General features: G+C 51.5%; 1 protein-coding gene across 5 annotated transcripts in view; it reads right to left on the bottom strand.

Annotated features, from left to right (window-relative positions):
• The window catches only part of Mgmt (O-6-methylguanine-DNA methyltransferase), a 202,295-nt gene that overhangs the window by 156,985 nt on the left and 22,458 nt on the right, over positions 1-22,852 (bottom strand). For 2 of the 5 annotated variants that reach the window (XM_042701470.1, XM_042701471.1), the window contains exon 2: positions 4,798-4,931. In XM_042701470.1, coding sequence (XP_042557404.1) covers positions 4,798-4,919 — 122 coding nt within the window. In that variant the 5' untranslated portion in view covers positions 4,920-4,931. Of the gene's footprint in view, positions 1-4,797; positions 4,932-19,169; positions 19,408-22,852 lie in introns of those variants that run through there. The other 3 variants (XM_042701469.1, XM_042701468.1, XM_042701472.1) reach the window with 3 other exon arrangements.

The following is a 22,852-nucleotide window of genomic DNA, read 5'->3' as shown; positions in this document are numbered from 1 at the left end:
TATCTCCCAGTAACCAAACGCTGTGATTAACTGTACGGACACTACACACACCTCAAAATAACATTCAGGAAATAAACATGTGCACAACCCTTCTCATGAAATCTGAGATGTTGCAGGGCTCAGTGATGAGGTCATGGCTCCAGCGACAGGTTCTCTTACATGGAACTTCCATTCATGGAAGCCTGGGGTGGGCAGGAGGTGGTAAAGTTGCAACCATCACACCACTTTCCCAATTTGTGCCTTAGACTCCAAGACTTCGGGGAGGGAAAGAGGAGCGAGTAACCAACCCATGCAGAACAGAAATCAGACCCTGCAGTAGACCTAACAACCAAGGTCACACGGCTTTAGAGATTATAAAGATGGCACCTGTGTGGAGTCCCAGGAGTCACAGAGAAGGGCCTCAGGGAAGCTGCCCGCTCCAGATTTCCAGGGCATCCGTCATCACTGGCAGGGTGGCCTGAAGAACGCAGAGGGCTCCTGGCAAAGCCTAGTCTGTGGGGAAGGAGTGAGGACAGCGCCTGGAGGCTCAGACACTGAGCGCCAAACCCAGCCAGCATCACAAGTGAACTCAACCAACAACCGAGGGCAACAAAGGCCAATCCCACACAGCGCACTTCCGGACAACAGAAAGGAGGGCTTCCAAACTCACCTCAGAATAACGCTGACTCTGAAACACACACACACACACACACACACACACGCACTCACGCACGCACGCACGCACGCACGCACGCACGCAGAGTGAATAAAGGCATGTAGTCCAGCATTTCAAGATTGAGTTAACATTCTAAAATTTTCATATTTAAAATAGGAGGAAACCTCACCACTACATGAGTGCAGACAGAGATCACTTGAGCAACGCCAGCGGGCTCAGGCTGAGGAAGAGTCTGGAGACCTGACACAGGGTGTGTCACCTGGACTGGAGAAACACCGGAAGTAGCCCATCCCTAGAGACAAGGAGGGTCACTGGCATGAACTGCTATGTCTAATGGCACAAACAGCACAGATAAAAGTTGAGAACATCACAAAGCGGGTGGCGTATTATCTTCATGCATGGACCATGAATTTTTATACAGAAAATCCCATGATCTGAAAAATAACCCTGAGAACAAATACAGATGCTGCCCCTACCCACCGGGGGAACTGGTCCCAGACCCCCAAAGATGCCAGAATGCAGGGACGCTCAAGTTGCTTGCATAAAATGTGTGACTTTTGCCTACAACCTCCCCCTCTTCCTGCATACTCTAAATCACCGCTAGAATGCTTACAGAATGTGTGTGTAAACAGGGCATGACCTGTTGACTTAATGCGTGGTTGAGGGAATAATGACGAGGAACAAAGCATGTCCACTCTGCAAACAGAGGCAACTTTCTAAATACTTCTGATGAGTCCAGAACTATGAAGCCCTCGGGTAAGGAGGATCGACGGTGCATAAGCCCCCTTTCCACGGCAGAAGCATTCCAAGACCCTAGTGGAAACCTATTAACACTCCGCCTATGATACCATCTAGGCACAGAAAGGGACACGCTCCAACACCATGATAAAAGAGAAAAATGGCGAGAGACTGTGCTGCCTGTTAGGTGAGTGTGGGCCTCTCAGATTCTCTTACTGTCCTATTCCCCCTTCTTGTGATGATGGATGTGACTTGCACACACTGGTGCTTCTCTTGCCAGCATCCCTCCTGTCATGATCCAGGGTCATCTGAACACAAGCACTGCAGAAGTACAAAAGATCTGGGTGATGGCAGCTGGGCACATGGACAGGGCACGGCCGGATAAAAGCATCATGGACAGGGCACGGCCAGATAAAAGCATCATTTTCACCCCAGGATGAAATGGATGGAATCCCAGGATTTCACCATTACACAGAATAATGACGTGCAACCTAAAACCATGAACTGCTTCTGGAATTCTCCATTTGTTTCTAGACCCCCAGCTTGATCACAGGTAACAAAGAGCAGAAAGTTAACCCCAGGGAAAGGGGAGTGGGTACTACACATGAATTTACCCAAGATTGCAAACAAAAATCAATGGTAACGACCAGCAGCAATAATTTAAAAGTTAAAAAAGTTTTAAGCGTATACAGAACACCGTCAAGAACAAAGTAGTTAGAGATCAATCTTACCAAAGACACGCAGGGCCTCTCTGCTGGAAACTACAAAAGCCTGCTGAGAAAAATGAAAGGAAACCCAAATAAATGCAGAGAGAAATCATATCTCAAATTGCTGTAGTCAATATTGAGAAGATGTCAACTTGCCCGGAATTGACATCGACAGCTCCCAGTCAAATCCTAACAGGAAGCTACAAAAATGGACACCTGGATGCATGCTAGAGGCAAAGCACAAAGCTAAGAGAGGAAAGAGCCAAAGCAATCTTAAAAAAACAAAAAAGAAAAGCAAGACAACTTGTGCTAAGTCTTAATCAGGTAAAACAAAGTCACAGAACAGTACCCACAAATGCATGTTTTCCCCCACAAACCATGAAATAACTAACCAACCACATAGGGAAAATGAACTATACACCTCATAAAGAAATAACCCCAAATGGATAACTTGAACACACACACCAAAAAAAACTAAGGATAAAGCTTCTGAAAGAAATTGTAGAATACCTTGGTGAAATTACAGCAGGCAATTATGTCTTAAAGACAAAAATTGCTAGAATTAAAGGAAAAAGGGGTAACTCATTCCAAGTTAGAAACTTCTCATCAAAAGAAATTATTATCCGAGCAAAATCATAAGCCACCAAGAAAAAAATCGTATCGTTCATAGATCTGACAGATGACGCATTCCCAAAACCACAACCAATACATGCAACACACCCAAGGAGACACAAAATGGGCAAAGCACTTGAAATGAAAATTAAAGGCACAATGAGATACTACATGTTACCACCTGGAGGGCTAAAAATTTTACAACCTGAGAACATCAAGTACTGGCAAGAAAGCAGAGCAATCGAAATGCTCACGTGCGGCCAGCGGAAACAGCAGATGACACAACTTTGAAGAAAGTTCTGGCAAATTCTAAAAAGGTCAATACATGCATGCTGCTCAATCTGGTAATTCCTAACCTTGGAATTTGCTCAAGAGAAAATGAAAACAGATGTCTACAAAGAGGCTTGGCCAAGGCTCCCCTGCTAGGATTGACTTGGGGGGCACAAGGGAACTGTTGGGGTGTACAGGCTCTTGGCTGGGGGGAAGCGGTACTGCTAGCTGTAGGCTTTTGTCAAAACCTATTGAACTGTACACTCAAAATCTAAAGCTTCACTACGTAATGTTTATTTCAGTCTTTCAATGTTGAAAACTGTTCATTCCGAATTTCCATCATTTTCCTGTTCTCTAGCTTTCCAATAGTCCCCCAAATTAACTCTCTCTGTCTGCCAGTTGCCCTTAGCAACCAGGTTCCCATCGCTGGCTCACTGACCCTAGCTTCCCACCCTGACCGCTCACCTGCAGTCCCAAGGGCCTGGGATACCAGCCTAGGAGCCTCGAACCCAGGAAAGTTGTAGATGGCAGGCAGAGAAGAGACCACTGGCTGAGTTCTACCACGTGTCTTCCTGAGAAAGTCAACTGCATCTTGTTCCCACGGCCAAATCTGATCTCTCTTGATTTGAAACGTCCATAATGTAAAAACTCATCACAATCCAGAATGGATACTTCGCTAAATGTATCTTATAATACTTGCTTTTTATTTTTATTTTTCCCCCAAACATGCTGTCAGGTTTTCTCTTTTTCATTTCCTTTTGGAGGAAAAAAAAAATCCAACACATAATTTCTATGATTTATTGTGCAACTGAACATGCTAAGAGATAAAATGACATTTCCCTACAAAGTATTTGGTGCCTGTGATTTTCTCAACACCACAGCCAGATGTTTCTCATAGAAGCTGGGAGGCGCATGTTCACACAGTTCAAAGGTTTGCTTATTTTTTAGTCCTAAGAAAGACGATATTGATTGTAGCACGCAGCTCTACAGGAAAGCCGGCCGGGGAGGAGAGCGGATATTTATTACCACACTTGTGCTCATTATGGTCGCCTCTGACAGGGGTCCATTAAAATCAATTTTTATGTTTCTTATGTATTTTCTTTATCTAATGTTCTTGGCATTGTGTTTATTAGCCAGTTAAGACAAACACCAAGCCCAGGAGTGGGTTGGTTTTTTTTCCTCTCTCTCTTTCTGTCAGAAATAACGAGAAGTGCAATTTTAATACAACTCCTCACAATCAATGAATGGAGGAAATTAAATGTTATGTTTCAGAATGAAACATTAGGAGTGCTTTAAATTTTTTATGTTTTTACAATTAGGGAAATATAGTGGGGATCATGCAGAGAGAGGCTCCATCTTCCTGGAAAGGAACGGTGCTCCCCAAGTCCCCCAGGAAAAGCTTACTCCACAGGCCCCACCCCACCCCACCCTGAGCCCCATGAAGGAAACGCAGAGTGGAGGCGCTCAGGGTGCCCTGCAGGGCGTGTGGGCCTTTCCCCGGACGCTGCGCCGCAGGCCCGTCCTGCCTGAGATCGGCGCGATGAGGCGCACACCGGCCGGTGGCAGCCTCCTAAAAATGCTCACCACTCCCACTGCTTGGCCCATCACGGTGCGCCCCAGAGGTGGTCACGAAGCAACCCTGGATGAGACATGGCTGATGGCTAAAGGGTGACTGGCACTGTTTACTGAGACACCGGTCATGGCGGCTGATGGCATCAGACCCAGTTATCACCCGGCATCGGGTGGAGAATGTGCAGGAATCACGTGCGATTCTGACCTGGACTTCTGGGATACGTCAGGGTCACTGGTACTTACTTGGCACTGGTCATCTTCCCGCTGGGCAGCCGGATCTGGTGCAGGCCTTGCCCACAGCCCGCCAGCTCAATCCTCCCCAGAGGGCTGTCCACCGTCTTGTACTGCAGAGCACACGTATCCATTGTGCCACCTACCTGGAGAGGAACAATCATTGTTTATTGTTATTAAGGGAGAGCAAGCTTTTTACTTTTTTTAAATTGTTATTTATAAAGGTGATTACAGTTACGTCAGTCAGGTAAAGAGTACATTTTATTTTGGACAATGTCATCCAGGAACAATTTTTAAGTCAAGTAAGAACATGTGTCTAGAAACTTTTGGTCAGAAAAGAAAATGAATGAATGAATGAATGGAGGGAGGGAGGGAGGGAGTTGGAGCGCGCGAGGGATGAAGTGTGGGAAGCCAGAGTGCTTGCGTGGCCTGGGCAGGAGGTGAACCGCTGTGGGGGTGATGCGCACGTGACACGGCCCAGCCCTCCTGGGTGCACTCCGGCTGGGGTCCAGCGGGAAGGGGGAGCCCTGGGCCCGTTCGAGGCATGGGCTGGGCTCTGTGGATTCCCACTCCAGACCATCTCGGAGCCCCGCAGGCCAGCCCTAACCATCACCATAGTACCCACCGAAAGCCACAAGAGGGGCTGACATTAATTGGTGGCAGGAAAAAAAATTGATTTTTCATGGCTATTTGGAGACCTCTGAAAAATGAAGTGAATTTCGTTTCATCTCCCTTTTAGCATGAATGGCGTTTAAATAACCATGTTCTGAATTAAGCAGTTGGCGCCAGAGGCCACTTCCCACCATATTAAAAGCCAGAGACCTAGAGACAGTGAGCGCTTTCTCTCTCCTGGGCTTGCACTGTTCCAGGCCTGCCACACATGTCTAAACCCTGGCCTCCCAGCACCGTCTCTGCAGCTCCATACCTTTCCTGTTTAATCATGTCCACGTCCGGGGTTCTATATCACGAAAATGCTCAGAAATCAGCCAAAAGGCAGGAATCCCAGGAGGTCCCCGGCCCCATGGGCCCAGGCTGAAGATGGTGGTGTGGTGCAGCACCCAGGACGGGGCCTGGACCCCTCCGTCCCCACACAGCAGTGGGGGACGAGGCACGTTTGCAGTCCCCCAGAGCAAGAAGGGCGGAGGCCAGGAGCAGCCACAGGCTTGCATGCTCGGCCCACCTGAGGTCAGGTCTGGGGGGTCCTGGAATTAGGGAAACCCCAGAGAACCCTGTGTTCCTACTTCCTGTGGAGGTGGGGAGGGAGCGGACTGGCGGCCTCACAGGTGAGCTGCCCTGGTCACGTGCCATGGGCGACAGGCGGATTTTGCAGGGTGACCACCGACAAGGGTAGCACCTCCTGACGCCTGTGGTAAAGAACTCTCACATGGAGGACCTGGGAGTGGAGTGGGGTACAGACCAGGCCCTTGCTCTGGGTCCCTGCAGCACGCCAGGCCTGCACAGCTCCTAGAAGGCCTCTGCACACTCACCTAAACAAGGCGCTCCATGCACACGTGCAACAGGTGTGCAAAAAATGTCTGTGCATCCAAGCCAGCCCCCAACAGGCACCATCTACATTTAACCATCAAACTTGAAGTGGGTGGCTCATGCCTGTAATCCCTTCCTCATTCCTCAGGAGGCTGAGATCTGAGGATCTCAGTGTGAAGCCTTCTGCCATGCCCTGCGTGAAACCGCATAAACGGGGCAGAATCGGGGAGCATCCAGAAAACTACAGTCCAGTGTGCGTGTGAGTGTGAAAGAAATGTCACACACGGAGAAAGAGAAGAAAGCTTGTTTGTGTAGAGCTGACAGACTGCTTCAGAAGTCCCCAGAACTTCAAGCACTTCAGAGAAACGTTTCCAGATGACAACTACCGCTCACAAATCCATGCCACAGCCTGGTCGACAGACAAGCTCTGTGTCCAACCGGGAACTGACATGTGTGTGTCCAGCATGGCCCAGAGCACTCTGTGAGCCCCGTGGGAAGCTTAGGGAGGAACTCACCTGTTCCTGCCCTGTCTTCCTACCCCTGCCCCTGCCTGCCCGTCCCCCCTCTTCCCCCACCCGCCCTCCCCTGCCCCTGCTGAACACACAAGCACCACCCTTGAAGGCCCAGGCTTCAGGACTGGTGGTGAGGGCTGGAGGGGAGACAGTCGCAGCTCAGCTGTTACAACGCGGAGGAAAACCTCTGCCAAAATGCAGAGAAAATTGACAACTCGCAGAACTCTTAAGGCAGCACAGGAGACCTGCTGTGTGTGCCCAGCTCCAGTTCCTGGAAGCTACACGTTAGTCCTCTCTGCTCATTTAGAAGATGGGAAAAGTTGTGGACTTTTGCTGTGCTCACTTTCTAGCAATCATTGAAATAAGGAGCTGGGGATAAAGCAGAGAGTATCATTCCATAATCAATGTGCCACTCTGCCAGCCAAATACCCGCGCTGCAGATGAAAAGCAGAAGCAGGTTAGAAAAACAAATGAACCCCGAACCTCCTGTGGATGAAGAGGGCAAAACTTCACATCCACAGACTGCTGAGCTTTTCTGAAAATGAAGCCAGGATCCCTCACAGGGAGCCTGACCAGGGCAGGTTGGATACAGCTTTACCAGGGGACCCCCAAAGCCAGCAGAGCTGCACCGCAGCACCCAGACCCGGTCAGGCCCAATCTGTGCCAGTAGGATCCCTGCGCTCCACAGGCTGGGTTCGGGAACCAGAGTCCACCACAGGCGGACATCTCAGAAAGAAAGACAATGGCAGAGGCACAAGCCTGGGCCTTAGACTGGATTTCTGTGTGTCAGATTCAGGGAGGGCAGCAGGCAGCCACTCGGGGGATGAGCCGCTCCCAGGCTGCTCTGCCTTCCCGCACCCCAGGCTTGTGGGCATACAATGAGTGATGCACCTGCCTGGTTGCACCACCTCCTCGGCCCCACGGGTCACAAAAGGGACACTGAGCCACTGAGAGGTGGCCCTGCTATTTCCAAGGAAACTGACAAGTCCCTGAGGTCACAGGGTGAGAGCACATGCACAGAGCCCGGCCCAGCTCCGGCAGACCCCAGGACTTGAGCCCAGTTTGGCCGGGAGGGAAATGCCAGGGCACCCAGCACCGGGAACCGCAAAACGCAGCCTCTCCCGCGCTCCCGCTGCAGGGCTGGGGTGGCTTTTATTCTAAATAAAAGTTTTCTTTCACCCTTACTTCCACGTGCAAATTGGAGGAGAAGGGCTTCACACCCTGACACCTTGGGAAGGAAGCAGACTCCAGGAGAGGACACCCCGAATCCTGTACAACGTGGGGAGCAGTGCCCTCACCCCCAGACACCTGGCCATCGCGGGCGCCCAGGCCGGCCATGGATCTCAGCCACCAGCTGCATGTCCTGACAGCTCACAGCTGGCGTCCTCACTCCGTGACGTTCCCGGGTCACCTTTCCAAGCTCCAATCTTGGTCCAGCACGGCTCATTTCTATTTTGCTAACAGTGAAAAAACACACCCACTCCACAGCACATTTTCCCTCATTTTTAACTTCTCTGTGCTGGAGTTCCCCACGCCCGCAGGGCAGCCCGCGTGTCACAGGAAGGACGGGAAGCTGGCGTTCGGTGTGTGGGGATGCCAGGCCTTGGGCCCGGGGCGGGATGGGGCGGGACGGGGCAGGGCGCGGGTCACCACCACGGGCCTCACTTCCCACTCTGCCAGCAGCACCGTCCTCACGGGCCATGAGGCTCCTAGCACTTCAGGTTCCAACAACTGTGGCGCTGCTTGTGCTAGGCTGTCAGGTACAGGATGGCGGCCAGGACTGGACGCAGGGTGGCAATTCCCACAGCACTTATGACGGGAGCTGCCGCTGAAATATGGCCCTGCAGTGAACACCAGTCCCAAGGGGTGAATACCAGTCCCACAGAGCGGACACCAGTCCTGCGGTGAGGGGTGGGGCGTGGCCAGAGCAGAGTGAGACAGTAATGTCACCACAGTGGCGACCCTGCCCTGGGCAGGCAGCAGGGGACACACGGCACCGTGGCAAGTCAATCCCCTGTGCCCAGGAAGGGGCCTTCTGGTGCTTGTCCACAGCAGGCCACGGGAAAAGAAGAGCATACAAATGGTGAGTGCAGAAAACATGGGCTTTCGGCCTGGGTGACCCACTCCGGGAACCGGCTGGGAAAGCCCAGGCCCAGGCTCAAAAACAGCCCTCACCTGCGCCCACACAGGGCCTGTGCAGCCGGCCGGTCACGGTGGGATCCAGGGACCACCACAGACCCTGCACCACCCATCTCCGCCACGCCCAGGGAGTGAAGTCCCAGCGGGGCTGGGAATCACAGCGGAGTCGCTCTTGGGGAGGCCGGCAGAGCTTACTGCAGCCTGACACGGGTGCCAGGGCTGACTCCCTTCTCCACTCCCCGCCGTGGCTGCCTCAGTACTGTCCTCCAGGTGTGACCTGCAAACACCGAGGAGCTCAGGCTGGCAAGACCGGCGAGAGAGCTGCCGCCATGCCGGCAATGGCACCGGAGGGTCCCCCACCCACAGCAAGGCCGCTCAGGCCAGCGTGGTCCCCAGCACGTGGTGCCCGGCACACGGTCCTGTTGGGACGGTGTCCAGGCACCTCAGTTCAGCACACAGGCCTGAGTCTGCTGGGCCTCCAGCCACTGGCCTGCTCCCAAGCCCCCGCTGGCTGCAGTCTGTTCCCCCGGCCACCAGCACGCTTTCTTCTGGGCACACGACCCCATCTTCCCACGCCCTGTGCACAAGGCCCTGAATCCTCCTCTCTACCTGCCAACAACAACGCCCAAGCCGCCTGGCTAAGCTTCGTACCCACCACTGTCTCTGACCTACGGCCTCAATGAAGATTCCATCACTAGCATTTTCAGGAATGTTCTCAAGCTCTAGGGAAGCAGGGTCTGCTGTCCCCTGATGCCAAGTGCTGGGGGCCTGGCATGGCTGCTTCCTGGAAGATGAGCCAGCAGGATGATGCTTCCTTCCCCGAGTCAGGAGCAGGCTCTGCAGAGGCTCTGGGGTGTGGGGCTGCTAGGCTGGGGGTCAGGGGGAGCGTGTGTGAATTTATGTCCAGCTCCCAGTGGGAAAAGCGTGATGCTCCACACGTGTGCGCGGGTGGCCGTGAGCGTGCCGGGCCTGGACGGCTGGTGTTCTCTGACAAGCAGGGGACACCACCTGACACCTAGGCCACCCTGCCTTGGAAATGCTCGCGCTGCCAAGTGATTAACCCGGCTCCAGTCCACACAGCAGCAAGTTTTATGTTCTAAATTAGTTACATTATATCCAGAGACTATCAATGGGCTTGATAACTTGAACATATAATTCTATGCCTTTTACTCTTTGAACAATAATTCAGTCTAGGCCTGCAGCTGAAGCCAAGATTTCCAGACCAAAAGTGCACTTTCCATTTGATTAAATACTAATAAATGCAAGAATAAGACACCGGTCTTTTATCTTACAGTAAATTCTTCAAAGAGCATATACTCGAACAATTAATTTCTTCTCTGGAGAAAAGGACAGGTCCTTCCCTTTCACAGACAGCTTCGCGGTCTCAAGTCTTAATTACAACAGTTAAAACGTAATTTATAGTAGTCCAGGGCTTACAGAGAAATGACATCATAGCACAGGTCCTTGGGTTATTGAAGTCGACAGGCCTCTATGGGGCGCCTGGAGCAGCTGCTGAAGGACAGCAAGAATCAATGTGGTTCTGCACCTCAGTGCAGACACACTATGTGCACAGTCTCCAGCCCCATCCCTCTCATGCTGACACACTATGTGCACAGTCTCCAGCCTGTCCTCTCAGTGCTGACACACTATGTGCACAGTCTCCAGCCCCGTCCCTCTCAGTGCTGACACACTATGTGCACAGCCCCCAGCCTGTCCCTCTCAGTGCTGACACACTATGTGCAGTCTCCAGCCTGTCCCTCTCAGTGCTGACACACTATGTGCAGTCTCCAGCCCCATCCCTCTCAGTGCTGACACACTATGTGCACAGTCTCCAGCCCCATCCCTCTCAGTGCTGACACACTATGTGCACAGTCTCCACCCCATCCCTCTCATGCTGACACACTATGTGCACAGTCTCCAGCCCCATCCCTCTCAGTGCTGACACACTATGTGCACAGTCTCCAGCCCCATCCCTCTCAGTGCTGACACACTATGTGCACAGTCTCCAGCCCCATCCCTCTCAGTGCTGACACACTATGTGCACAGTCTCCAGCCCCATCCCTCTCATGCTGACACACTATGTGCACAGTCTCCAGCCTGTCCCCTCTCAGTGCTGACACACTATGTGCACAGTCTCCAGCCCCATCCCCTCTCAGTGCTGACACACTATGTGCACAACCTGCAGCCCCATCCCTCTCAGTGCTGACACACTATGTGCACAGTCTCCAGCCCCATCCCTCTCAGTGCTGACACACTATGTGCACAGTCTCCAGCCCCGTCCCTCTCAGTGCTGACACACTATGTGCACAGTCTCCAGCCTGTCCCTCTCAGTGCTGACACACTATGTGCACAGTCTCCAGCCCCATCCCTCTCAGTGCTGACACTCTATGTGCACAGTCTCCAGCCCCGTCCCCTCTCAGTGCTGACACACTATGTGCACAGTCTCCAGCCCCATCCCTCTCAGTGCTGATACACTATGTGCACAGTCTCCAGCCCCATCCCTCTCAGTGCTGACACACTATGTGCACTGTCTCCAGCCCCATCCCTCTCAGTGCTGATAGGCATTACACACAGAGGCACAATCCTCACAAAGCACAGGAATAAGTACCAGCCAAACCGGGAGGTGCATATGGCAAACACAGCACTTTTCCATTGTCTTTGGTATTTTAAATTTTATAAACTATCTTTACATGAGTCATTCATTACAAGAATAAAATGTGCCAGAGGGAGGCACACACCCAGTGCTGGTCACATCAGGCCATGCAAAAAAGAGCACAAAAATGGCTAGCAGGACTTCCCTCTGCATATAGACTGGAGAAAACAGGGGCTTCCACTCCTGAGAATGGCTTAACCCTGGGAACCGGCTGGGAAAGCCCAAGCCCGGGCTCAATAACATCCCTGGCTCAATAACATCCCTTGCCTGTGCCCACACAGCCCATCCAGCCGGCCACGGTGGACAGTAAATCTCATCTAAGAGGAAAAAACTGTATTTTTTTCTGATGACATGAACAGGTTGGGAGCCAGGACACAGACACCGACACACAGCAACACACATCTGTGCAAGCACAAAGCCCACAGGTGGCCCCTGGCCGCCATATACTTTTCCCAGACCACGGCCTCCAGATGCTCTTCCCCAATGGGTGAGGGAGCTCCCCTCCAAGGAGATGCCCCCCCAAACAGGGGTGCAAGGCGTGGGCTGACCCACCAGCGTGCACCACCACATTTCAGGGCCGTCTCCCGCCGTCCAGGCGGGGAAGGAGGAGACCACCCGTCCCGTTTGGAAATGGGCAGCACGCCTGTGGGAAACCCAGGGAAAGAATCCATCCTCCAGATCCATGCGCTGGACAGTCCAGGCTGGAAGCCTTGTGCGGGTTCACTTGAGTAACAGCAGGAGGGTCAGGATCTGGAGAGAAGTGAACCCAGCGCAGGCCCCGGTCACCCGGGGCACAAAGACCCCGGCCACTCTCGTCCCAGGACACCAGAGGCCAAAGAGACAAGAGTGAAAAAGCAGCCAGCCGTCATTACGGGCCACCCCACTGTCAGCGAGCGCCATCGCTGGTGAGGTCTCGGTACGCCTGGCCAAAGGGAGAGCAGCCGGCCGGGCCCATGCACATGGATGGCAGCTGCAAGATGAGAGTTATGGGGAAGCAGGAGGCAGGGAGGCCAGGAAATGGAGGGCAGGCAGCCAGACAGGTGAGGGTAGCAAAGAGCAAGCGGCATGGTGGGGAATCCTGAAGGCCAGCGGGGGCCGGTGCCTGGCTTTCCAGCACACCAGATAAACGCGCCTTTGTAACGACAGAGAAGCCACTCACTCTGTCGGTACAAATGAACTACGGGAGCGACCCCCAGGACCTCCTGAACAAAGAACATTCTGACCAGCAGTCAGAAGGCTCTCCTTGCTCTCTGAGCATCCCAAGGAGGCCAAGGGAAACACCCCACTGTGAGCTCCAAGCAGCCATCGGCAGGTGCCCAGCCGCATGTTCAGACACCGAGGGCTTCTCCTGCGGCACCTACCCAGCGGAGCTCCCCTCCGGAGACCCGAGGTGGAGCGCACCCAAGTGCTGCTCACCCACACAACGGTGGTGCATCCACACAGTGGAGAAGCCTGCAGCCTGGGAAAGGGGACAGATCCTCATGCTACAGCGTGGAGGACACAGGGGACTGTGTGCTCAGGAAAAAACCACCACAAGTATCTTAAAGTTCCTCTTAAGGAATGAACAATAAAATACTTGAACTAATATAGCAACCGTCCTAGGACAGAACGGATGGGACTGCCACCAAGCTCTGGCCTCCTGGCCGGCCGTGAGCTGCCGGAGGGCGCCAGGGCCATGCTACCCCTCCAACACAGCCCTGGTGTCAGAAGCAGATTCTGCCACAGGCCACCTACTCACCCCACGCAGCTCTGAGGAAGAGCGACAGGCCACGCGGCACCTGCAGGTGGACCTGCTATGGATGGCAGCGCAGACCTTGAACCGGCTGCCTGACCTCTTCTTTCCTCTGAGGACACAGAAGAGTCATTCGACACAAACCTTCCCTCAGGCCAGGCCAGTCTGTGGGACCAGGCGAGAGGCGATAACCCACCCAGTTGGTCAGCTTCAGGAGAGTGAGGGGGTTTGGGAGGGTGTCTGTGCGGGGTGTGCTTTGAGTCCCTTTGAATGGCTAGACCAAATACCACCCAACAGTTGCTTATAAACTAGAGCTCGAAGGCTTCAGACCCAAGACCCAAGTGCCAAAGGTCTGAGTGCCTGGTGAAGGCTGCTTGTCTTCTCATGTGAAAGGGCCTTTTTCTCTCTGGATTCCCTCATCCAGGCTCTGACCCCATTCCCTGGTGCTTGTGAGCCAATCACATACCAGAGCATTAACATGGCCGCCAGCCGTTAGTCTTCCTGCGTGAACTTGGGGGGGGGGAGGCTGGAGGGAGAGACACCCAGAGTGCAATGCTCACAGGCAAAGGGACTAGATTAAACTAGCAGGAAGTTTAGTGGTTTAAATGAAAATTTAATGTTTAATATAGAAAAGTTCATTTTTCTCAAGCTATTTGATTTAAGATACTTGCTGTTTACATGAAGAAGATATACATAAATTCCACATTTACACACTGTACTTCAATAAAAACAAAGGCCAACCTGTAACCAATTTACCTACAAATGACACAAAGACAAAATGCCGCGCACGCATTGTTCCTTGGAATGCGTGATTATTACAAAATTATATATAAGCTATAGCCAACCTTCGCCCAGATAATTGAGTAATGTCATTATTTCTCTCACACTGATATAGTCTGTCATTACAATGTATTTCAGAGCTAACAAATGTAAAAGTGTGAGCAAGTTATTACATATTTTAGCAGGTACATTTTATCTAGATTAGAGCAGAATGAATTCTTCAAACCAGACTCATAGATGGAAACCCTGCAGGTCTGAAGTGCTACTCTCAGACATAACTTGGATTACCAGAAAACTCCAGGCTGTGGAGAAGAAAGAAACTTTGCTATTCATCTGCTTCTTCAAACCTCCATGCTGAATCCACTAACAGCGGCCCCGGTTCTTACACCCTACGGCGTTCTCTGCCCCTTTGAGGTATTGCAGAGAAGGAGGCTCAAGCTTATTTTCTGTGTTGGTTTCTTTCCCGAGCCCATGGTCTTCAAGGCTTCTCTGCACTGTGTCAAGGGTATCTGCTCCCTTTTCAAGGCTGCAGAGTACACCGCTTGTAGACAGACCACATTATCCGTTCACCCATCAGTGAACACTTGGCTGTTTCTGTCTTTTGGCTGCTGTGAATGGAGCTGCTATTATACCAACGCGTATGCCAGTCCTGTTGGACATAAACCTAAGGTGGGAATGGCAGGATCATTTCGTTTTGTAGAGCACACAGATTTCTCGGCAGTGGCATCACCTCAGCCCTCTGTTCCTTCACATCCTCATCGACAGAAATCACCGACGCGCTCACACTCACGGCACTGAAAGGCAGACTACAACTCAACTTCTGCAGTGCTAAACCACAGCCATACTCTGCTTGCCAGGCCCAGGCCAGCCCTGAAGACAGAAACCTCAGGCCCAGACTTCTAACCAGGGGCGGCCAGTGGCTTTGATTCCTGCTGCCTGCGCATGCCACCAGGGGTGACCATCACTGTGGGATCACAGATCTGAATCGATGCGTAACACAGGCTCTCAAGCCCTTGTGACTCACTGGGATTCTGAGGTCAGAGCTAAAGTACCCTTTAGATACTTGGTAGAATGCATGAAGCCTCTGAAACGAATGAGCCAGGGAAAGGCAGGCCGAGAGGAGATTCTGAGCCCCACCACAGACTACAAAGACTAGGGAGTCTGCCCTCAAGAAAAGGCCAACTGGGTAGGAGAATAGGAAGGCAGACGAGGCCTCAAACGCGCAAACTTCACAGAACTAGAAAGTACCCCCACCCCGCCATAGGGCTTCATACACCACCCAGAACCTAGAAGCTTAGTAAATGTTTTATCTCCATTCAAACCCTAAAAAACCTGGTAGAATATAAAGAAAAGCTTTAAGCTTGTTTCCCCGCTGCTAAAATTTAACAGATAAAATGTATTGAAAGCAGATCCGCGTTTATTTTGGAGGACTGAAAGGTTTCTCCATCACAGAAGTAACTAACACAATCAAAACACGAGCAAACACAGGAGCGCTCGGAAGAAATACAGTATTGAAGTGGAACCATAAAAAAGTTGCACAGAAACCATTTGTCATTTTGGTCCACTCACCAGAGGCTCTGCGCGCCTGCTTCCACTGGCGTGCGTCATAAATCAGCATCTGGGTCCACTCACTCACAGTACTTTGCTCCCCTGGCCCCAGAACAGGGGACCTTCTAACCACCGGAACGCTCATTCCTGGGCCAGCCATGTACCCGACTCCATAACACCCAAAGGTTGTGCTTTCTTCCTGGGGCGGGGCCTTACGCTCCGTAGCTACCACCAAGCCACGGGGACATCTGTCCGTCATCCACACAAAAAGACCCTGGACTTCCAAGCTGAGCCTTTCCCACACGGCATGATATTCCACCTACAGACTAACAACCAATGCCTACATTATGTGGATCAAACATGAAGGGGGCATCCCCCGGGGCACAGAGGGAGAAGCGAAGAGCTCAGGATTAGAGCAGACATGGCAGCAGGCAGAGGCTCCTAGGAGAGCTGGAACCCAGTTCACTTCCCCGAGGGCTCAAACTCACGGTGCAATAATTCGCAGCCCCATCTGACCGTGTGCTCACAGGCGGCCATCTTCCCGCTCGTCCTCAGAGACACATCCTGACCTTGTCCTCAGGAGTCCCCTCCCAATATGCTCCGCAGCCATTCTCCCACCGTGGCCTCACCGATATCTTTCTGCCTATTCCACACATGATGTTCTACCTGGCTCTCTAGCATCGAACCATAAATCACTGCAGTATCAGAACCTCGTTGTAGAGATAGAAAAATGTAGCCAGGATGGAAGACGGGCCTCCCACTGACAACATGGGGAGGAGACCGGGGCGAGCCCATGGTGAGATGCCTTCAGGGCCCACTGCGCTGCACTGCAGTCCCCAATGACAGTCCAAGGAGGCTTGATGGGAAGAAGGGAGCAGGGTGGAAGACGGCGCAGATAAGAAGGTTTTTCAAATGGTTGGGACAGAGCATGCAGAGTCACGAAGAGAGAACGAGGCATGTGCAGGTCTACCAACACCGAGTGGAAACACGGATGGAGAAGCGTTCAGAAGACCGATGAGGAGGACGTGGCCGGGCCGGCTGAAGACTTGACTGTCTGATGGGGTCAGCGGTGCAGAACAGGACAGCCAAGGGCTGGAGGATGCTCAGAGGTCAGAGGTCACCGGGGCTGTGAGGCGCACAGGGAGCCTGTTACACCTGGCCCGCACAGCTTTAGAGGAGGAGAGAGGCGCCCGTCTTCAGAAAGACCCGCAGAACTGAAAAATTATTTTGCCATGGAGGGGTGAAAAGACAGAAGAAAGAGGAGAGGTCAAAAATGGTGTCTGTGAGCCCTGCCTGAGAGGGGGGTGTTCCATGGAGAGAAGGGCGGCAGGGAGGGGGGTGAGGGAGGAGGAGGGAGGGGCTGGGCGCTGACTCCTGAGAGTGGTACAGTCCTGGCCCCGCCCCCCTCTGCTCCCGATCTCACTTTGATTGTCCCTGGTTGGGACCATCAACACTGTCTCCAGAGAGAACCGATCCACCCGTGTGATACCCACTGAGGTAGTGGGGTGCTCACATCCATGAGCAGAGAATTCCACAGGCCAGGCACCGCCCTCTGACGCCTCACGAAGCCTAGCAGGGTTAGGGTGCTCAGCATCAGCATCCAACCCGGAGCACACACGTGCTCGACAACCTCCGGCTTCCCGTCCTGCTCACCGACAATAAACAAGCAGCAAAGGGCTTTTGAATGCAATGCTTGGTAGAGTTAGACAGCCAAGTACACATGCGAGGAAGACACCAGGAGCCAGAACAAGCAGAACACACGGAAAACTCGTGGCAGAGCCTCCATAAGCTGAGATGGTAGAGTGATCAGAGACAGACAGAAAGTTACGCTTAACCATTTCCAAAGAGATGGTGCTGGGGGGTAACTCGGGGTCGAAGGTCTGCTTAGCACACACAAGGCCTGGCTTGAGCTGAGGCTGACCCCAGGCTTCCTGGGGTCAACACAGATCAGGAGGCACCGGGAAAGCAAGCTCCATTGTGCGTATATCCCGGTGGTATGGAGCTCCTCTCCTCAGCCCATCTCTGCCTGAGTGTTCTGGAAACGCAGAGGGGTTTCTGTTCATCATAGAGAGTGTGGAAGCTATTAACATGTCAATGGCAGGAATAGGAATGTTCTGGAATGTGGATAGGGAAGTCCTCTATCCTATTATCCTGTACCCTCACTTCCAAATGCCTGCAACACATTCCAGTCTAAAATTAATTAAATCCTAAAGCATGACTCCACTTCACATTAAAATACACAGAATCATTTGTAGGTTTTTCCCCCCCACTTTTACGACTCACAAGGCTTTCCAGGAACTGGGCCATAACTCAGCAGAAAGATAGACCTCATTTCCTTTAAAGTTGGCAGAAAACTTGTCAGACCACCACGGTGGCTGAGTTATGTTATGTGTCAGGTGAGATGATGTGTGTCCCCCGGACAGATCACCTCCCTGGGCAGCCTAGCGGTCAGTACCCACACCAGGTCACTGTGGCACCTCTCTGGGCTCGACCCTGCCCAAGCCCTCCTCTTACAATAGGCTCTGTTATAAATCACTGCTCTTCTCTTCCCACAAGCTTTTTTGTTGTTGTTCTTTTAATTAAAGAGTCTGTATAGGTAGATGTTATCCATGAATTTCAAGGATATAAAGGGAAAGTTATGAAACACACGTGTTTAAAAAGGAGAACCAGCTCTGACATTGTTGACAGCTGACTAGCTGAGGAAAGAATCCCTCACACACACACACTGAAAGATAGGAAACAAAACAGTTTTCCAAAAGCCTTCCTTAGCCCTTTTAAAAATTAACTCTTAATATTTAGCCTCCTATCTAAATGGCTTTATAAATTATATATATGTATATATATATATTTTTTAAAGCCTGTACCATCCACCCAAGGGGCACTGCTCCCGAGAGAATAGCCCCCCAAGTCATCGCCTCCGACAGAGTCCGAGTCAATTTCTACCTGAGCGTTGGAAAGGCTGAAGCAGAAGCTGCTAAATAAAAGGTAATGCGACTAGGCATAACACAATAAAAGATATTACCTTCAAAACGCATTATTGTTGCCAATTATAAGAATCACTTCAACTTAATTTCAAAAGCACAATCACCTTCCATAGAAACAGTCTCTTTTTTAAATTTCAAAGAGTATTACATTAAGGCAATAACTCACCTTCCAGCCATAATATCGCTGGGGCTTATTGCAACAACACATTTCATAAATACCTCTCATCGACAAGTCAAGCTAATTCAGGGTAATTTTATTGTATTTTGGTGCTACCTCACACTGGTGTGCAATTACCTTTATCATTTTATTGCCAAAGCAGAAAGTCATCAGAACAATTACTTGAAAACGGAGGTTTATAAATTCTAAATCACAGTGGCTGGCATTTTTGATAAAGCAGCAGCTTTATCTCTGCGAGTGGCCGGCCCGGGATGAATCATGCGTCACTCAAGCACGGCTGACCCCAAGTGCATTGCACAATATCTGAAGTGCTTCCAGAGAAACTTTCCCGCAATCATCCATCATTCTCCATCATACTAAAACAGCTACATACCTGGAGAACAGAAGCTGGAGGATAATAATAAAAAAAGAAAGTCCAAGTAGAGTGGGCAGATCATGAGCCGCGCTCCCTTTTAGACGATAAGATACCGGCTGGAAACAGGACTGCGCACATAAACAAATATGACTTCACAGTAACTCTAAAGATCTGTATTCATATTCATCAATGCGCTTTTAAATATAAATGAAATATGGAGTGGGATCATAAAAAGAAGAAGTACAGCTCTGGACTGCCTGTGTTTTTATGCTGCTTTGCAACCCAGCGTGAGAAAAGAGGAAGCAGAAACATCCGGGGTCTGTGTGGCCACCAGAGAGGCTGCCCACCCCTCCCAGCCCGGCATCTGCTTCTCGACGCCTTGTGTTTGACCCTATGTCTACTGCTTAAAAACATAAAGAGTGCCACGTGATTTGAAGGGAAAGAATAAAGGGGGAGGGGGGAGTTGCGGCAGAGAGCTGGCCTGTCCTCACTGCCCGGGTCCTGGGCCACGCTGTCCTCAGGGAAGGACAAATGCCCCATCACAGCCCAGGCCCGATGAAGTAACTATGTGATCATTTATGTCCTTTGTGTGCAAAAGCAAGTGCCCCAGAACAAGAAGGCTCCTGCACCCCTGGGCAAGTGACCTCAGGCCAGTGGGGAATTAACATCCAGCTGGGGAAGGTGGGGTTTGTTGGCTGCCCAGGTCTGTGTCGGGGCTAGTGCTTTACATACCTTGCCACACCCATGCCTCACAGCTGACCTGGTACAGATCAAGGTTTCTATAGAAGAGAAAGCAGATGGGGAAATCTAGAACCGGCCCGAGGACACAGCACAGAGGGTTCCCAGCCCTCTCCTGGGCACAGACAGGGTCTGGCTGAATCAGGCAGACAGGGCTACCGTGTTCCACCGCCACAAAGCCCACTATAAGCCACTACAGGCCTGGGCTAGCCTCTAGTACACGGCCTCCATGTGGGACTAACCTCCAGCACAGGGCCTCCATTTGGAGCAAGCCTCCAGCACACAGCCTCCATGTGGTTACAGCTTGTTCCATCTGTGGCCTCTCCCTCTGGGTGGATGCCAGGGCAGTGCCAGGGGAGAAGAGGCATGGAAAAAACCCACACTTACATGCTCCCGCCACAAAGCCCACAGGCCGCTTCAGCTCGTACGTACTGCACTGGCCGAGGCGAGGCAGAGCCTGCACCCCCCTGCAGGGGGCGCTGTCGCTGTGGCCCCTGCATGTCCAGGAAAGCAGACCTGAACAGGTGGTGCCCAGCACCTCCCAGGTGTGCCAGACATCGATGCCACACACTGCCATGTTAAAACCACTTCAGGCTGGGCCTGGTGTAGAAGGACAGAGGCAGGAGGATCAGGAATTCAAGGCCAGCTTGCACTGCACGGCAAGACTACGAAAAACAAAGCCCCACGGGAACCACGAACGGACAAGACACCAGGGTGGTGAATGATACACGTGATGGCCGCATCACAACCATCACCTGCCAACTGGTGATTCAGGAAGAAGAGCTCGTGATAATCTTAAACGGAGACATGAGGGTGGAGGAATGGATGCGAAGCAACTGGGTAGTGCTGATAAATGCATAAATCCATAAAGCTGGCAGCAAGCAGCAAACGCCGGAAGAACAAAGCAGGACAGCCCCAGCCACTAAAGGGGTTAACAATCCATCTGAGGCCGAGAGGCGTGGTGAGGTTATCTCGAGAGCCATCCTCAGCACAATTCCAAACCCTGCAAAGTAGACTCTCAGCTCCCCGAGGGGACGAACAGTACTTTCTCAGTTTCAAAGTGACAGCCGCTGTCCCTCCACACAGGGCATGGGGGGGAGGCATCCTTCAGCTGGAGAAATCCAAGGGGTCCCTCCCCACCTCAACAGAGACAAGGCCCAGCTGGGAGAAATCAGAGCTCAGAGTGGAGAAGCAGCAGCCACTCTGAGCCAATGAGGACAAGAACAAAGTTCTGCTCAAAGGCCCCACTGTTTATAAGCACAGGCTGGAGAAAATGCTCCCAAGTCACCTGCTAGGGTACAGCTGAGAGCCAGGAAGAACCGCGGGTTCACAAAGGGGTGCAGGGGTGTTCTCAGTGCCTCCAAGAACATCAGGTAGACCTGCCACCGGGAGTTGGCTGGCCCAAAGCCACTAAACTCACTGCTGTAATGTTAGCTTATCTCCAACGCTCTATAATTATGCTGCGTCTTGAAGGGATATGATAGGTGTCAGTGAAATAGAATCAAACCAATCAGAACCACCAAACTGTCTGAGCAAGGCAACAGTGAACGCAGGATGTCGCATGGTGAACATTTCGAGCACTGATGACATCGAGAGGCGCCGACATGACCCAAGCCTGCGGGTGAGGAAGCCGGCTAAAACAGCAACTCATTTGGTTGCATTTCTACGACAAGATAGAAGATGCTACAATGAGACCTGGGATGGGAGCGGCAGAGGCCAGCCTCTTCGCCACCGTGTCTCTGTCCTCTGGACAGCTCTAGAGGACAGCTCCACAGGCAGCCAGGGTGTGACCTCGGGGGTCTCCGCAAAGCTCAGGCCTCCTCAGCGTGAGCAAGGCCACCCGAGACAGGGAGCCAGGAGAGGTCTTCTGAGCACGCGCGCCCCTCTCCCACACAGCCTGAGGGGCTTCACAAATCCAATCTTTAGGCCTTTTTCCAGCCCTCAGATTTGTCATATTGGTTCAGACTTGAAGGTTTGTGCCAAAAAGAGGCTCAGAAAAATGAAGATATGCTTCAGGAAGAATGAATTAGGGAATACCTAACCTATTAATATGCAATGAGTAAATTTTCAGGACAATTAACTCCAAATTATTTTTCCACAGTTTCCAAAGGCAAGACCTAGTCATTTGATAAGTACATCCACCAAATAGCAGTCTTCCTGCCCGAGAAAAATGGGCAGGGAGTTTGTGTTTTCCTCAGCTAAGGATCACAGTCCCGTCCACCAGCAAACTTAATGCCAGCAGAAACCCTAGGAAGCTGGAGTCTGATGCTAAGGGTCTGCTCAACACAGACAGTATCAGTAGGATAAAACTGGAGACCTCTCACTGGCCATGCTACACTGCAGGAGGACCAGAGGGGATGCCAATTTAATGTCATTTCAAAATTTCTGTTCATGGCAAAGACATTGAAGGCCATAGTGAATCACAAAACAGTATAAAATCCACAGAAATGAGAATAAGAAATTAAAACAGGTTAAAGAATAAGAAAAAATCCTAAATAGAGAATGTGATGAGAAATAATTACTGTTGAGATAAAAATAACTGGAGGACCTTCATTGCTTTATCTTTACATGATCTCAACATGCAACATTCAGGGAGTTGAGAAATACGCTAATTAGTTGGTATATCTATTTGGAAACATGCCATCGATTTTAAAAACAAAATGACTTCATTTCCTGTCTATTTTAGTCCATATGTCAACTCTGTGCTTCTAACCAGGCTGAAGTCTTTCACTCGCAAGCACAGGAGATGCCCCTCCTCACAGCAGAGCTCTGCCCACGAAGCCATCTACATCGAGAGACCAGAACACAAGGACACTGGCAGCCGTTTAAAAGAGGCCGTGATGGAAGTGAGCATCTGCAGGTTGACAGAACCAGTTTCCCAATGGCAAAGAGACCAACAGATAGGAAAAGGGCAGAGGCCAGAACCCAGAAACTTCTGGAAATGAGAGGAATTGAAGGTGAAC

The sequence above is a fragment of the Dipodomys spectabilis genome, unplaced genomic scaffold, assembly GCF_019054845.1.
Source record: "Dipodomys spectabilis isolate Male_0828 unplaced genomic scaffold, ASM1905484v1 ptg000289l, whole genome shotgun sequence".
NCBI lineage: Eukaryota > Metazoa > Chordata > Mammalia > Rodentia > Heteromyidae > Dipodomys > Dipodomys spectabilis.
Note: the sequence above shows the minus strand (reverse complement) of the source record. Positions and strands in the feature narration are given on the sequence as shown.